Source organism: Toxotes jaculatrix, chromosome 19, assembly GCF_017976425.1.
Source record: "Toxotes jaculatrix isolate fToxJac2 chromosome 19, fToxJac2.pri, whole genome shotgun sequence".
Lineage (NCBI taxonomy): Eukaryota > Metazoa > Chordata > Actinopteri > Toxotidae > Toxotes > Toxotes jaculatrix.
In genome coordinates, this window is record NC_054412.1 from 10,809,159 (window position 1) to 10,824,158 (window position 15,000).

The window sequence follows — 15,000 nt, forward strand, 5'->3', positions numbered from 1 at the left end:
TACACTATTTTCAGACAAAATTAAATCAGTTTTGGTTATTTTACATGAGACAGTCGTGTTTCTGTTTTTCTATGTGCTAATCTCAAGGTTGATTCACTGTCAATTCAGAGTTTTCTTTTTTATTTTAACTCTTAATAAATAATAAGAACTAAAGCATTTTTTTCTGAAAAACACATGAAATGGTTTGTGTCTAGCCATGCATATTTAATGTTAATGTCGAAACCCTTGGATTTGAAGCCTAGTTTTCAAGGGCTTTGGATGTTTCAGTGTACTTAGCAATGAATTTTCAAAAAACTCTCCAGTCCATTGAAAATGCCAAGTCTTTTTTTTATGGTTTTCTGGGATTATAACTGAAAAAGAATTGCTACGGTAATTGGATATTAGTAAAGCGACCGTCAGTGCTGTTCAAGTGTAAAAATTCACAAAATGCCAACTGCTGCACATGGCAATTTTGTCAGGAAGTGTGTCTACTGATATTTCTACAGTCATTCCATAGGTTAATCACTTACGGATCCATAGAATTAAAGTAATTTAATGGCATTTGCACCACACTTGTTTCATGCATGAATTCATAGTTTATAATTTAAAAATATGGAGGTACTGAATTGCGACCACAGTTACTGGCGGTGTTGTCTGGTCAATTGTAGCCTAGAATTATCAATGTGTCCTGTTAAAGTGATTCTGGATTACCCTTTGGTAAAGTATTACAATAACACAGCGATCCAAATACGTGAAAACACACTAGACAGATCATGCTCACTTATCACGAATAGGATGTTGTGTTCAGAGTGTGTCAGCCATCACCTGGCAGGGGGGAGGGAGAGGACTTGCTGCTGGCGGGACCCAGGAGTTTGACGTGAGAGGAATGAAACCAGCCCCTCTGCCGCTTCTTACCCCGAGCCTGGAGGGAAGAGAGCCGGTGAGAGTAAATCAATCTCCTGCTGATCCAGCTCTGAATTCTAAATCGAGAGATGAATTGATGAATCGATTTTGTTGGGCACAGCTCTGGACCTCCAAAATCTCAGCAGTGCAAACAACAAATTATACCGAGCCGTGATAGGTCTTTAAAGGCAAATTTATGTTCACGGCCTTCATAAATCCAGCCGGAGCTTAGCCTCAAGTCTGTGGAATAACCGAAAGATTGCTGTTCACTGTCTTATCCTACTTGACCTAACTTTATAAAAGTTTAACTTAGCATATTAATTACTGAGGGCATTGTACAATTTGACAAAGCTGTGGCATCACTGAACCACACTATTTAAATTTTGACTGTCTTGTCCAAACTGCTCGCCCCCTGCTGCTAACTTGACTCAGCTGTCTCATTACTGTACGTTCAGGAGGAGCTGTAATCAGAGCTACAGCTGCAGCCTCAGCACAAAATAGGCTGTGAGGATTGACCTCTCCCTGCTGTGGATGTATGACCTATAGACAACCCTGTTATTACTCCTGTAACCTCCTGTGCTCCTCTTTCCAGCCCCTCATTGGTCTGACAAGTCAGCAGACAGAAACACATCTACAGTATTAGCTGTAAAAAAACAAAACAAAAAAAAAACATTAATGCTTTTACTTTCTGTGTACTTCTAGCACATGGACGTGATAGATTAAACCTAAAAGGGTGAACAAGTAACAAGCAATTATATTCCATTATCAATTAATCTGGTGATTGTTTTCTTCATTAACTGATAAATCATTTGATGGCAAAAGATTTATTATAACAATTTGTTAATACAGTACTACATTATTTTTGGTACATGATGTGGTACATGACTCATATTTTCTCAGTTTCTTTCACACGCAGGGAGAGAAGAAGGGCCATGAATGTGGATATTCAAATATTCCCCTCAGAAAATGGGCAGTGGATTAAAGAGAACTGCAGTTTTGACAGATGAACTGTGGTTGTACAGCGCTCCAAGGTGCAACTGACCTCGGACTTTGAGCCAAGGCACAAACCTTGTTATTGAAATGTTAAAGTTTTATCAGCCAACATTATTCTTTTATTCTTGCTTCTTAAAAGACAAAAAAAAAAAAAGAGACTGCTGTAATTATTATAGAGCCCCCAAGGCTCCAGTGACTTACCTGCAGTTCCCCGAGCCACCAGCCGGTGGAGTTCTTTGCCAGAACCACAATCAGTTGCCCTGGAGACAGATGCAGCTGATGAATCGCCGGGGCAACGGAGGTGGTGACTGCCTGAGCGATCTCTGTTGACCAAACAGACGATGACTTTAGATCAGGTAAATGTCGAGAGGATAACAGTTAATCGGCAGATTCTGACTGTGTGAGTGCTTGTGTGTGAAATGTATGTGAGCTGCTGTGCTTCTTCTCACCAGGTTTCTTGGTTGGAGCTCCGGGTCTTGATACCTAAATTAGTTAATAATAGAAAATGTTCATCACTTATTTTGTTTTATTAACAATAAAAAAAAATCTATTTGTTTTGACTGATTACATTTCTGTTGACTCACCTCTGGCTCAACAGGTCGGACGTAGTTGGAGGGGAACACCCCTGTCTGGTCTCCGATGCATCCTCGCCACCATTCTCCTTCTCTCTCTGTCACCATGACAACATCCCCCTCAACAAACGTCAGGTCTCCCACCTCTGGGCTCTCATACGTGTACAAGGCCACATACTCTGGTTAGGATTAAATAAGAGAAGATAAGGCAGAGCCACACATCAGACCAAATTAGTGTGTGAGCTAAGCCGTCACTGAGACAGCTGTAACAAGTTTAACACAGGATATTATGATTAAATATACAGAACAGACCTTTTTCTTCTTCTTCTTGCAGATAAACTATACTTACCCTCTAGCTGAGCAGAGTCAGATGTGTCAAATCCGTCCACACTATAATGGGAACAATCCACAGTCAGTTAAGTTTTAGATTATACTAAGATTTTACATCAATCAAAGAGAAGTGTGTGTCTGTTCCTGTATGTGTGTTCATACTCTGTATTGCCACTCGTCTCCAAAGCAACATAGCTCTTGGGAAACCATCCCTGTGTCCCGTTGAGCTGTCCCAACCACCACTCGTCCTTCTGCTGCAGCACGCTGATGATGTCACCCTGCGAGAAGCTCAGCAGCGCAGTGATGGCGTCACCGGAGGACAGACTGAGGTGAGTGTCGGAGGTGGCCGACCACGAGGAGACGGCACGGGCCAGCAGAGGGGCCGAGGGCTGCGTGAGATTAGAGGCGCAGCAAAGGTTTCACCATCAGTTACAACTGAACGATTCATTTATGGAGTCAATTAAAACCATAAATTCATGGAAGATCCTCTTAGAATATCGCAGCTGCAACGTAGCTTTAACTTCACCTGACACTTTTAGATCATGAGACATAACCTACAAATGCCAGACCTACTAACACTGATGTTATCTGTTGGGACACAGAGATCTGTAAATGTCTGTGTGACCCGCAGAGAGAAAGAGAAACTCTCAGCAGAGAAGGGCTATAAATACACAGCCGGGCTCCTGTTGAAGTGTCAGTGTTAGTGTCAGCAGCAGTGTGTGTACCCCAGCCAGACCTAGTTCCTTTACCGCCAAAGTCAGTTTATAGCCCAGATATACTACGAAGGCAGACATCACTACACCACCAGGAAACCCAGCTAGAATCCATCCCACAAAATAGAAACCCATGACATTTAATATTATATAATATTTTAACCAGGCTAGCCGTGTGGCTATGGCTAATACCTACAAAACTACTGACATACCCATCAGCCTCAGCTGTACTTTGTATTTAGTGCTAACTGGCCCATTTGGGCTTTCTAACACACTAAAATAAGATGGTAAACTTGGTAAACATTATACCTGCTACACATTAGCACACTAGAATCTAGCTCAAGTCTACTGTGCCTGTAGACGCTCTTGGTTGTTTTAATGTGATGTCTGGACGACAGAGTAAACACAGTAACCCTGAAAACAGATGACTCCCATGTTGCTCCTGAATAAGACATGGCTGCTTCTTCCAGAAAATTAATACTAATCTCTAAAATGACACAGCAACAAGACGAGGTTTCATTTCTGCTGCTGAAATATATCACTGGAAAGTTTATGTCCATTAAAAGCTATTTCTTTTTTAAAGAGGCCTAGGTCAGACCCAGTTCACTGCGTGCTTGGAGTGAAAAGTAAACAGTACTTTCCTCCTCACCTGTGAAGCGTCTGATTGGGCAGGAGCAGTGCTGTCGCCCGTTGCCTCCCCATCTGGGACTCTGGGTAAAACATGAGGGACAAACCATTAGGGAAGGAGAAAACGGCAGAATAAAAACAACCCAACAGTACTGTGGCATAAATTATAATGCCCAAGGTGACTGTTACAGACTAGCAGTCAGCGAAAAAGCTCAAAACTGTTCTATATTTAGTGCTGAGAAACTGAAACATCAGACAGAAAAGGTCCTTGACGATGTCCTATCCTCTTTCTTCCTGTATGTTACCCTATGTTAAGTTGTGGCGGTGGACAGGACGTTTTTCCGGGCGAAGAAGGGGCAGTCTCAGTCGTGGAAGGTGTGGGACATTTCTCCGCGTAACTCTGGGGGAACCAGCCCCTGTTTCCACGGTAACTCCCGCACAACCAGCCAGGCTCACCGACAGTCTGCTCATCCACCTGCATCGTGGAAAATACAGTTTAATCACACTCACAATCAGACATAACAAGGCGACGATGATAAACATAATGTTTCCCCACTGCGGTTGTCTTTTGGATCAGTCAGAGACAATTACTATTACACAACAATAACACACAGTTTACACAACAACTGCTTTGACAACTCTCTCTTTGCACTTGACCTCGTCTGCTTCGGGTAAACATGTATCTGTGAGTCACACATGTGCAGTGTGTGTTTACAGTGTGAGTGTATGTCTCGTACCTCTATGAGACAGTCTGCGTCTATACTCAGCTCATCTGCGTTGCGGGCAACAAAGGAGTACAGGGCTCTGTATGTGGTGAGCTTCACTGATCGCTGAGCCACCAGTGCTGGCTGCTGTCCTTCTCTTTCCTGCTCCTCTTTCCTCCTCCTCTCTTCCTCCTCTTTCCGCTTCCTCTCTTCTTCTTCCTCTTCCTCTTTTTTCCTCTTCTCCTCCTCCTCTTTTCTTTTTCTCTCCTCTTCCCGTGCTTTCTCCTGGGCCGCTCGGAGGCAAGCCTGTGCCTCCCTCTCCTCCTCCTCCCTCTGTCTGGCCCTCTGCTCCTCCAGGAGCCTCCTCTGCCGGGCCTCCTCCTCTTCCTTCTCCCTCCTCTCCCGCTCCCTCTGCTCCTGCTCTCTCCTCTCTTGCTCTAGCTTTGCCTGTCTGTGGGAAGTAAATTCAGCTTTTTAAAAGCCTTCGTAAGCATTAAACACAACACGGAGAACATGTGTTTTATTGGAAACGAAGTTCACTGCAAAAATCTGCTCAAACAAAAGCAGGTTCAAGTAATGGATCGTGGGGAATAATGGTGCTGCATGCACCAAACACGGACAAATACAAGTCAGTTGATTGCTCACACTCACCTGGCTGCCTCCTCTTCCTCCCTCCTCCTCCTTTCTCTCTCCTCCTCTCTGCGTCTCTGCAGCTCCCTCAGTTTCTCCTCTTTGACTCGGTACAGGTCGTCCAGGACAGACTGCTGCTTCACCTGCTTCTCCCTCAGCTCCTGATGCATATTTAGTACATGGGAGAGACGTAAGGACACAACCACCAACTGGCAGAACAATTGTCCTAATGATTCACAACAACTACATGTCAGCTTTAACTCTACTCCATCCACAAAACAGCCATCTGAAGTTGATGTGCAGTACTGTAAACAGAATTTGTATTCAATCTAAAGAAGGTAATAGATGAGTTTTAAAACTAATCTCTGTGTATGTGATGCAATAGTACAAATGCAATCATTCCAAACATGCAAACCTGATGTAAAAAAAAATGGAAGGAAGCCCACACACTGGCAGCAATTCACAGAAACATTCAGATATGTGGACGTATGTATGAGCTGAGATCATTGTTTCAGTCTTTCCAGCACTGTGTGTGTGTTTTACCCTCAGGGTACATCCTGTTTACACAGAAAGCACAGGCTATAACAAATACCATGGAGAGAAACAACAACAACAAAAAAAAAGGAAGACAAGGTACCAAAGCAGAGCTCCGTTTAATAATGAGTCAAAAGACAAAGAGGCAAGGATGAGTGAACAGATTGAATCATCACAGGATGAAAAGGAAACAAAGATTGTGGCTTATGGGAAAACAAGAGGTGAGATGGGAAAAAAAAATAAATAAGGAGGGATGGTGAAAAAGATTACTAAAAGGGAGGTGAGGAGAGAGAGACATAGAGGAAGAAGGATAACCTTGATGAGAAGGAAGAGCTGGCTGAGGCAGGCCAGCAGAGACAGAAGGCCCCGCAGGACACAGTCATCCATATCCCCAAGCTATGAAAGAAACGCACAGTTCGATGACGGAGGGAGGGAAACGGGGAGGGACAGAGGAAGAGGCATCAAAAGGAAAAGAAATATATGCACAAGTAGAGAAAAGAAGAAAGTCAAGGAATACGAATAACATCCAGTTAAGTGGGAAGCAGGAGAAAAAGAGAGGGAGGAGAGAAAGAGACAGGGGTTAAAAGACGTTGGGGAATAAAAACAATTGAACAGAGCAAAAGAGAAAGAACAAGCTTGTTGATGCTGCAATTATTAGTATCAGACTGATGATAGATCGTGAGAGGGAGGGACATCATTCTTCACAGGTATCGAATTATCACGCTTTCTGCCAGCGAATGTGTGCATCCGAGACTGTGTGTGTACAATAATGGTTAGGTAACAACGTTTTCTTTGCCTGAAGGGTGAAACTCTAGAGTAACTGTGACCAGCTGAACAAGAATCCACAACAGCACTTTAAAACTCCCTGTTTTTGTTCTATTCTTAATAAAGCCTGAAAAAAAAAAACTCTCTACAGACCAGTTTCTATTCCTTCAATGAAAACTTTGAAAAATGTTAACATCAAAGCTTTACCATAGCAGAATGACAATTTTGAATGCATATTGCATATTTTTAGATTGATTTAAAAAGTTTTTTTTTCTTCCAGGCAGCCGTTTGTTTCCATTTTTTCCCCTGTAAGGTATAAAAATCAACCAGACTCATGAAACTTCTTTATGTCATGTAATTTTAATGCAAACTTGACATTTACTGCAGGAATCTGATTCTCGATTTTCTGCATGGAAATTAATGGAAACCAAATGAATGGGCATTCAAATTTTTAAATCACACCGGAATAATATGGAAAACAGTTACTGTAGTTGTGAACTACAAGTGAAACATGCAAAACCTTTGGTATGCTCCTTTAACTTTGCTTGTTTGTCAGGTGTCTTTGCATTTTTACAATTCAGTTCCCCCCAGGCCTCTTCACTATTTTCTCAATCTTGATTTTCTGCCTCCCAACAAGTGACGAAGATATTAAGCATCACAGATGCTACATCCAGGTCCTACTACTGCCCGTAGTGGTCTGACTTGGCCCGTCCCGGATTAATTTGGGTTAAGTTGAATTCAAATGCTCTAACTCCATTGAGGCAGGCTAAAAATGTCTTTACCATATCCTGAACTGGTCTGTGCTGATCACTGACCTTAAGCTCCTTGTTGTACTGCTCCATCTGGGCCAGTTTATCTGTCGTTTCCCTCTCCAGAGTGTCTAACTGGTCCTTCAGCCTCCGGCAGTTCACGCCTTTCTCGGTCACACTTGCGGTCAGAGAGGTCAAAGTCCCCGCTACAAGCCAAAGGTCGAAGGTCAGGGGAAACTTTGAGAATTTAGTGACAGATATTGTGTCTGTGTGTTGCGCAAGCAGAGATTTGTTACCCACATGAGAGTTTGTTGAGGGTGATGTTTCGCAGCTTCTCAGTCAGCCTCTGTTGTTCTGGGACCAGCTGTGAGAGCTTCCTCTGCCAATCCTGTGGCCAACACAGAGGTACAGACATAGAAATTTAAAAAAAAAAAAAATCAAAATACATTCAAGGAAATAATTTGAATGCAAGAAGTGTAAACAGAAACATTTCCTTTCACCTCAAACTGAAGCTGCAGTGTGTTGATCTCCACGATGCGAGCGTCTCTCTTCTGATTGACGAGGTCCACCTCTGCCTTCTGAATCCGCCTCTTGCTCTGAGCGTCACGGAGACGGTCTGAGATCTGCTTGTGCTTGTTGCCCTGGAGACCAGATGACACCACTGCGTAACCATACTTTCATCGACACTGGATGTTTGAAAGTCTGCACATGTATGAGTGTTAATGTATTCTCACCACAGCCTCCAGCTCCAACTCTAGACTTTTCTTCTTGGCCCTGAGTCGAGAGATTTCTTCCTGCTCCCCCTCTCTCCTTCTGCCCAGCTCCTCCTTCTTCCCTCGCTCCCACTCCTCCCTCCGCTGACGCTCCATCTCCTGCTTTGCCGCCTTAAAGTATGAAGATATATGGTCACTAGAAATGACAGTCTAGATATTTAGCATCACACAGGCGAGGAAACCGAGCCACTCACCTCCTTCCTTTCCAGCTCCCTCAGCCTCTCCTCCTCCCGCTGTCTCTCCATCTCTCTCTGCCTCTCCAACCGTCTCTCCTCCTCCAGCCTCCTCCTGTTCTCCTGCTCCCTGGCCTCCCTCTCCCTCCGTTCCTGAGCCTCCCTCTCCTCCCTCTCTCTCCTCTCCCTCTCTTTCCTCTGCTCCTCCTCCAGAGCCAGTCGTCGTTTCTCCAGCTCGGCGCTGCCTCGTGCAAAGTTCTCCTTCAGCTTGTCCTCAAAAGACACTAAGAAGAAGAGGAGGAGAGATGTATGACACGGGGGAATATGTGAGATACACAAGCATAACAAAACATACTGTGTGCAGAGCCTGCCATACCACTGCTCTTGGTCTTTTGTGGAGGTTCTGCCTCTGTTGTGTCTATTAAACAGGGAGTTATGTAGGGTCCCGTCCCATTGACAAGCTCACTGGACTTCATTCCTCCTCTGAAAAGAGAAAAGGGAGTGTGTGTGTGTGTGGGTGGTTATATTTCATTAACAAATCCAGTAAACATGTCACTCTGTGCGTATGTTACCTGAGAGAGGGAGGTACCAGGTCTTGAGGCAGTGTGAGTGGTAGAGGTCGGCCAGTTTTAGCCATGTCCACCAGATGCATTGCCAGAATGAACTCATCAGCTCGTAGCTGACCATCCTTATCCACATCTGCCAGAGTCCTATGTACACGTAACATAGTGAGTCACATGCTTAAGCAATAAAGCTGAAATCTGTACTTTTGTTTTTGTAAGAATATGTAAAGAATATATGATTTTATAGAAGCATCACTAGGTTTTGGCCAGTTTGGACCAGTTGAATAAGTTGTAAACATTGACAAACTATCACCCATAGCAATGTTTGTATGGGGAACAAGTTAACAAACAGCTGCTTATTTACACAGCAAACACAGCAGCAACATTAGTGTTCAACTGGAGTCATGTTTCTGAAAACCTCACAAATAAGTTCAGTTTTAATTCTCTTTTAGCTCTAGCCACACATGCAATCATGAACTTCAAAAGACACGCACAGGGCGAGGAGTGTTTACGAATTGGATCACACTTACATGGGTAAATATGCACACACATATCTTACACTCACCAGATGGTAGCTAGCTGAGTCTGGGTAAGGTTTGATGCCATCAGCGCATTTCTAACCTGAGGTCCTGAGAAGTAAAAATTGCATCAGAAACAAGAGCACAGTGATTTCCTTACACCAACTGATGTGTATGTGTATGTGTGTGTGTGTGTGTGTGTGTGTGTGTCTGCCTGCCAAGTTCTGTCGAGTGGGGTTAAGAGCAATCACAAGAGTACGTGAACAAACGTGTGCAGTTCTCGACTGACCCAGAGTGTGATCTGTCAAACTTCAACAAGACCACTCATGAGCAGCCGAGCCGTCCTGAGAAGCTCGTGTTTATTTAGGTTGGAGAGCGTGTGTGTGTATGTGTGTGTGAGAAGTACCTGATAAGTAGCCACTCATGAGCTTGTCTAGCGTGTTGAACTGCTGACGGTACTTCAGTCTGGAGGCCTGCGGAACGGCCCAGTCACTTGCACCCGTCTTCGGAGAGTTACTGGCCAAGGATGTGGTGGAGGAAGAATTTGAACTATGAACAACGAAAAGAGAGGCATGTCAGTGTGCCAGGATATCACCTAAAAGGAAATTACACAATGATATTATGTGGTCAGCGTTCCCTTTCTCCCTTGTATTCAAGCCTTGACTTAAAACCACTAATTGCCCTGAGACTCCCTGGTGTTATTTCTCAGCTCTTAATTAGCGGTAGAGGAAGTTAGTGCAAACGACCATCTACACAATGACTCTCTGAAACAAGACAGCACTGTACTCTCAGGCTGCGCTAATCAGCCATGCTGTTTTTATTATAAACAATATCTCTGGAAGAATAGCAAAGGCAAGGTCCATGATGCTCATTTGAGAAAAATGGAAAAATGTATTTTTTTTTCAGTCATTATAGCTGAGTGGAAACTTGCAACAGTCCTCTGAAATAAAAGGAGAGGTTTCAGGGAGACAATGGGAGATGAAGCGAGGGATCCTCCCTCTGCCCAAGGGTCTTTTTCTGTGTGGGTTTATGCATATGAGAGTATGTGTGTGTGTGTGTGTGTCTGCCTGCATGTGTAAATTGGTATAGTAAAATTCCCTCATATTAAAACTTGTTATGTGTCTGGAAACAAAAACAGGCAAGAACAGTGTGTCTAGAATGATATTGGGATGGATGTATTAGTCAGAACTGGAAGGGAAAAGTGATCCGGGTGGTGCTGCTGAATCTACCTGTATTTACTTCCTGGCAATCTGGTACCCTTATTGAGGCTTGCCTTACCACATACACCTGAGGTCAGGACTTTTTGTATGAACCACTAGGCCATTCAAAACTATGAAATCGGACACTACTCCTATCTTTTTCCCAAACCACACAAAATAACATGGGAAGGATCGAGGATATTAGATACTACTGTTGAGAATCTTGCAGTGAATATGGGTGTCAGTGAAACTGCACCAAACCTCTTCTTTGTTTACTCCTCATTACGTCCCATCTCAGGCAGAGATTAAGCACTTTCTGTCTGACTGGCACACATGTAAAACTACAAACCCTTCAAGTCACTATCTCAGATTTCCACTTCCCATTCTAACTGCTAACATTACTGCTAATGTTATATGGCTGATAACGTGTTATCAGCCATATAACATGTTACTTATTAAGTAACATTAACAGTATCTAATGTGATAGATCTATCTAAAAAAAATTATCTGATAGTGATAGATGAAAAACAACCACCAACTACACAGAAATGCATCCAAAACTGTCACTCAAAACACACAATGAGAGCCCAACTGTGCCGCTTGATGTGAGGTCAAGGAACCAACAAAGTCATTAGGCTTCATCCTCTGGGGATCATGAATATCTGTGCATTATTTCATGGCAGTCCGATTAATAGTCTGGACCAAAGTGGTAAACCCAGCAATTAGTATGACTAATAAAAACAGATGGAAACTTCACAATAACAGTGACCTCTTCCCATAAGAATGACATTTGATTCCTGTTCTCCTCTAATGTTTGTGACTCTAAACAAGCCCACTTCCTACTGTTGCCAACTGGAACATCTGATGTCAAAATGACCTTCCTGTTCTCCCTGTTATCTAAGTGTTTCATCTGCCTGCTTTGTAAGCAGCACACTAATGGGCTGGCTTGCCTGTGCATGTGAGCTGTGGTTTTAACCAGCATTTCCCTAAAAATCACTGTATAATAAATGCTACATCTTAAAAAATATACTAAAGCTTACTTAGAAATGACATATTAGGTTCTAAATTAATATTTCAACCAGACCCTGATGAACTGACTGAGGACATGGTTTTTGAATATGGCTATTCATTAATCCTTAAATGTGGACCCTAATGTAGGTGTAAAACTAGCATAATTATCTCTACAGGCTAGTGAGGGAGTTTGCACAGTTATTTTGTGCAGTATGCATATATTTACAATCTGGGTCTCACCTGCTGGATCCAAGGTCCAGGAGAGAGTTGGCTTTTGACATGCCGGGGGTTGGAGAGAACGCCATGGGCGAAGAGAAGCCAGAGAGAGGGAGTGCTGAAAAACAGTTTGAGGCAGTTAGTTAATTGTTAAATTTCATTTTGACAAATTCAAGGAAACGTGAGATGTGCGAATGTTTTTGTGCATGCAGAGCGTGCATATAGATTTCTTATGCAATCATCAATCTCTGACATACTGTAGACATGCAGAGTGCTGTTGCCCTTGAATGTGTGAACATCTAATCTTATCTCCTCACACTTTACAGTCGCAGCACACAGAGCTCCAGCAGCAAGGTTATTGACATCTGGCTAAAAACAAAGCGATCGCAGTTGTCTGCAACCTTGTGCTAAAGAGGGTTAGTAGTGAGAGCTGTAGCAATCATATATTTTCATAAGCAGAGAGATTGGGATAACAACTGAGGGAACACTAAATGAGACAAAAAAAAAAAAATCACATTCATTCGTATTAGATTGCTCATTTCACAGCCAAAAATTCTACTTGAGCAGAGAGAGTGAGATTAAAGAGAGCAGCCGAGGGAGAGATGAAGAGAACAGAGTGAGATGAAAGAGAAATCGAAAAAAAAATGAATAAATGAGTATGTATATATTACATATGCGCACCCACACCTGACATCGCTGAATGTTTTCCATCTAACAGGTACACTAACTGCAGTAAAAACTGCAGTAACTCATCTCCTTGGTGATGAAAAGCAGCTCTTACTGCATACCGCAACATACACGCATATAAACGGGTAAGTAAGTGCATAAGACCTCAGGGAGTAGGTAGATAAGGTGTAGCCCTTTCATGCTGGATGTGTAATCCACACTACAATGCCTGAATAACTGACCCTGACACAATACTCATAAATATTACACACCAAGATTAGGTTGCACTACCTACACGTAAATCCTTTACTTAGGCTGTTTGTTAAGTTCTTCCTAAGTTATTTATTTGGTAGTTTCACATTAACGACTGGTCAAATGGGAATGCATCATAAAAAACATTTTGTCATACTGCCAAAAATAATAATTTTTAACTACTAATACTTTCCAAATTTAGGCATTGCTTTGTTTTATTTATACATGGAGAAATATGTGTGTTTCAGTGTTAATTTAGGATTAGAGAGAAATATCAAATTATTCTAATAGGCAGAATTAAGTAATTTACTGCCATAATGTTTTGTAATATAAATAAAGTTGTGTTACTTTTGTAAAATGTAATTTAAAATCATTCCAGTTTACATACTTATTTGAAAGCATTATGGTCGAGTGCCAAGTCAGATCTGTTGATTATGGATCATATGTCAACAAGCTAATGTTAGCTTTGTCAGGTGGCTCGGTTAGCTACATTGCAGTTACACCTGGCAGTTAGTGAGTGTGAATATTTAGTAACAAATTTCTTTTTGTTAATAGTTTGTACTTCATTCAAATTTAATGTTGCATGAGTCTCTATTCTGTCAACACTTTGTTGTAAGTAGACTAAATGAAATTACAAATGCAGTTGGATATCCAGGGATACAGACTTTATGTATCTGTGCACAAGTTAATATCCATTCCCCTTCAGAATAGATATGTAGCACAAGCTACACAGCTTATCTATACCAGTCAGCGGTTTTCTCCACACTCTGTGTTCGCCTCTTGCCTCTTGCATTTAATCTCACAGTAACGTGCCAATGAAATACCCCTGTTATGTGAGATATATACGGAACATAACCCCACATTTTCAGTGTATGTTCACCTTCTTGACTCAGGGTGAAGAAGTTTGAATGAACTACATCTATCTTTATTTGTCCAACGAGCAAATCAGAATGGTTCTACTGCAGAACCAACCTGCATTGTTGGGAACAAGTGGTGGGGTGAGGAGGCTGACATTGCCGTTGGAGAGTCCAGAGTTTCCCAGGGAGGTGATGAGGGGCAGAGTCATTGGCGTTGGCACCAAGGGTTGCACAGAGGGCATGGGGGGGTTAGCCGGGATGGGTGTTAGGATGGACATGGCTGACATAGCTGACATGGATGACAGACCAACTGACAGGTTTGGCATAGAACCCATTCCTACAGGGAGGAAAAACACAGGTGAGAGTGATGAGTTAAGGACACGGACTGATGTGGAAGTTAATTCTAAAATAGGTTACTTTCATTTTGCAAAACATAAACCCCTCACATACTCATGTAACTCCACTGAATTAAAAAGTGTTCTTTGGGTCAGTATAGGGCTTGCTGCCTATTATTCTCTGATAGCTATCATTGCTTTGTAAGATCAATCATTTTGTAAGGGTAGCTATTTCTTTTTCAAATAAATATCAAATAACTATCCCAGTTTGAAATGAAACTCTTCAGATTTATCTCTTCTTTTTCCATACTGGCAAAATAACACTTGACAGAGGTTATGTTCTCAGGGAAAGACTGAAAAGTAGTATTTTTGAAACCGTAACATGGTTATAATCTTCTCAAAAACCTTTTTTTTTTACCGAAACGTGCCGATGAAGGAATAGTTGAAGCCGAATTGGAGACAGGCGGCTGCTTCATGATGACTGGCAGGGCAGAGGGCAAATTGCGCCCCTGTAGCTTGAGTTTAATGAGCTTCATAGCTATGGAGAACTCCAGTCTGTCCATCTTCCCATCGCTTTCCATGTCAGCTAAGTTCCTACAGGAGAAGGAGAGAGAGAAAACATGATAAAACATGATCTGTTTACAGCACACTGCACATGCCTAGTATTTCTTTTTTTGAGACAATTGAAACTGAGTCACTCAAGGGACAAAGCTGTGGTAGGACTGAATTCCAGAAGCAAATACCAAAACATACACACTGTCTGTTCTAGTTTACAGTACACACACCCATGCACTTTCCTCCCCCCCTCGCTCTCTCACATGTGGACACATAGTTTACTAGGTGGGGCAGGCTGTGAAGGAAGTGAGTGCTCAATAGGAAGTTCAAAGCAGGACCAAAAACAAAGACTGGAACCACTGACCCACTTGCTCCGAATTAAC

The 15,000-nt window shown here is 42.5% G+C and overlaps 1 protein-coding gene across 1 annotated transcript in view; it reads right to left on the reverse strand.

Moving 5' to 3' along the window:
* itsn2a (intersectin 2a) overlaps positions 1–15,000 on the reverse strand; it is a 33,692-nt gene that overhangs the window by 7,091 nt on the left and 11,601 nt on the right. Inside the window, exons 5-26 of the mRNA XM_041064212.1 lie at positions 14,481–14,656; positions 13,843–14,064; positions 11,977–12,070; positions 9,933–10,075; positions 9,574–9,637; positions 9,018–9,155; positions 8,822–8,928; positions 8,467–8,729; positions 8,234–8,383; positions 8,000–8,140; positions 7,800–7,887; positions 7,566–7,705; positions 5,473–5,612; positions 4,855–5,272; positions 4,423–4,592; positions 4,140–4,200; positions 2,940–3,166; positions 2,797–2,837; positions 2,460–2,626; positions 2,325–2,358; positions 2,077–2,198; positions 805–901 (exon numbers count right to left, since the gene is read on the reverse strand). Coding sequence (XP_040920146.1) covers positions 805–901; positions 2,077–2,198; positions 2,325–2,358; positions 2,460–2,626; positions 2,797–2,837; positions 2,940–3,166; positions 4,140–4,200; positions 4,423–4,592; positions 4,855–5,272; positions 5,473–5,612; positions 7,566–7,705; positions 7,800–7,887; positions 8,000–8,140; positions 8,234–8,383; positions 8,467–8,729; positions 8,822–8,928; positions 9,018–9,155; positions 9,574–9,637; positions 9,933–10,075; positions 11,977–12,070; positions 13,843–14,064; positions 14,481–14,656 — 3,203 coding nt within the window. The remainder of the gene's footprint in view (positions 1–804; positions 902–2,076; positions 2,199–2,324; positions 2,359–2,459; positions 2,627–2,796; positions 2,838–2,939; positions 3,167–4,139; positions 4,201–4,422; positions 4,593–4,854; positions 5,273–5,472; positions 5,613–7,565; positions 7,706–7,799; positions 7,888–7,999; positions 8,141–8,233; positions 8,384–8,466; positions 8,730–8,821; positions 8,929–9,017; positions 9,156–9,573; positions 9,638–9,932; positions 10,076–11,976; positions 12,071–13,842; positions 14,065–14,480; positions 14,657–15,000) is intronic.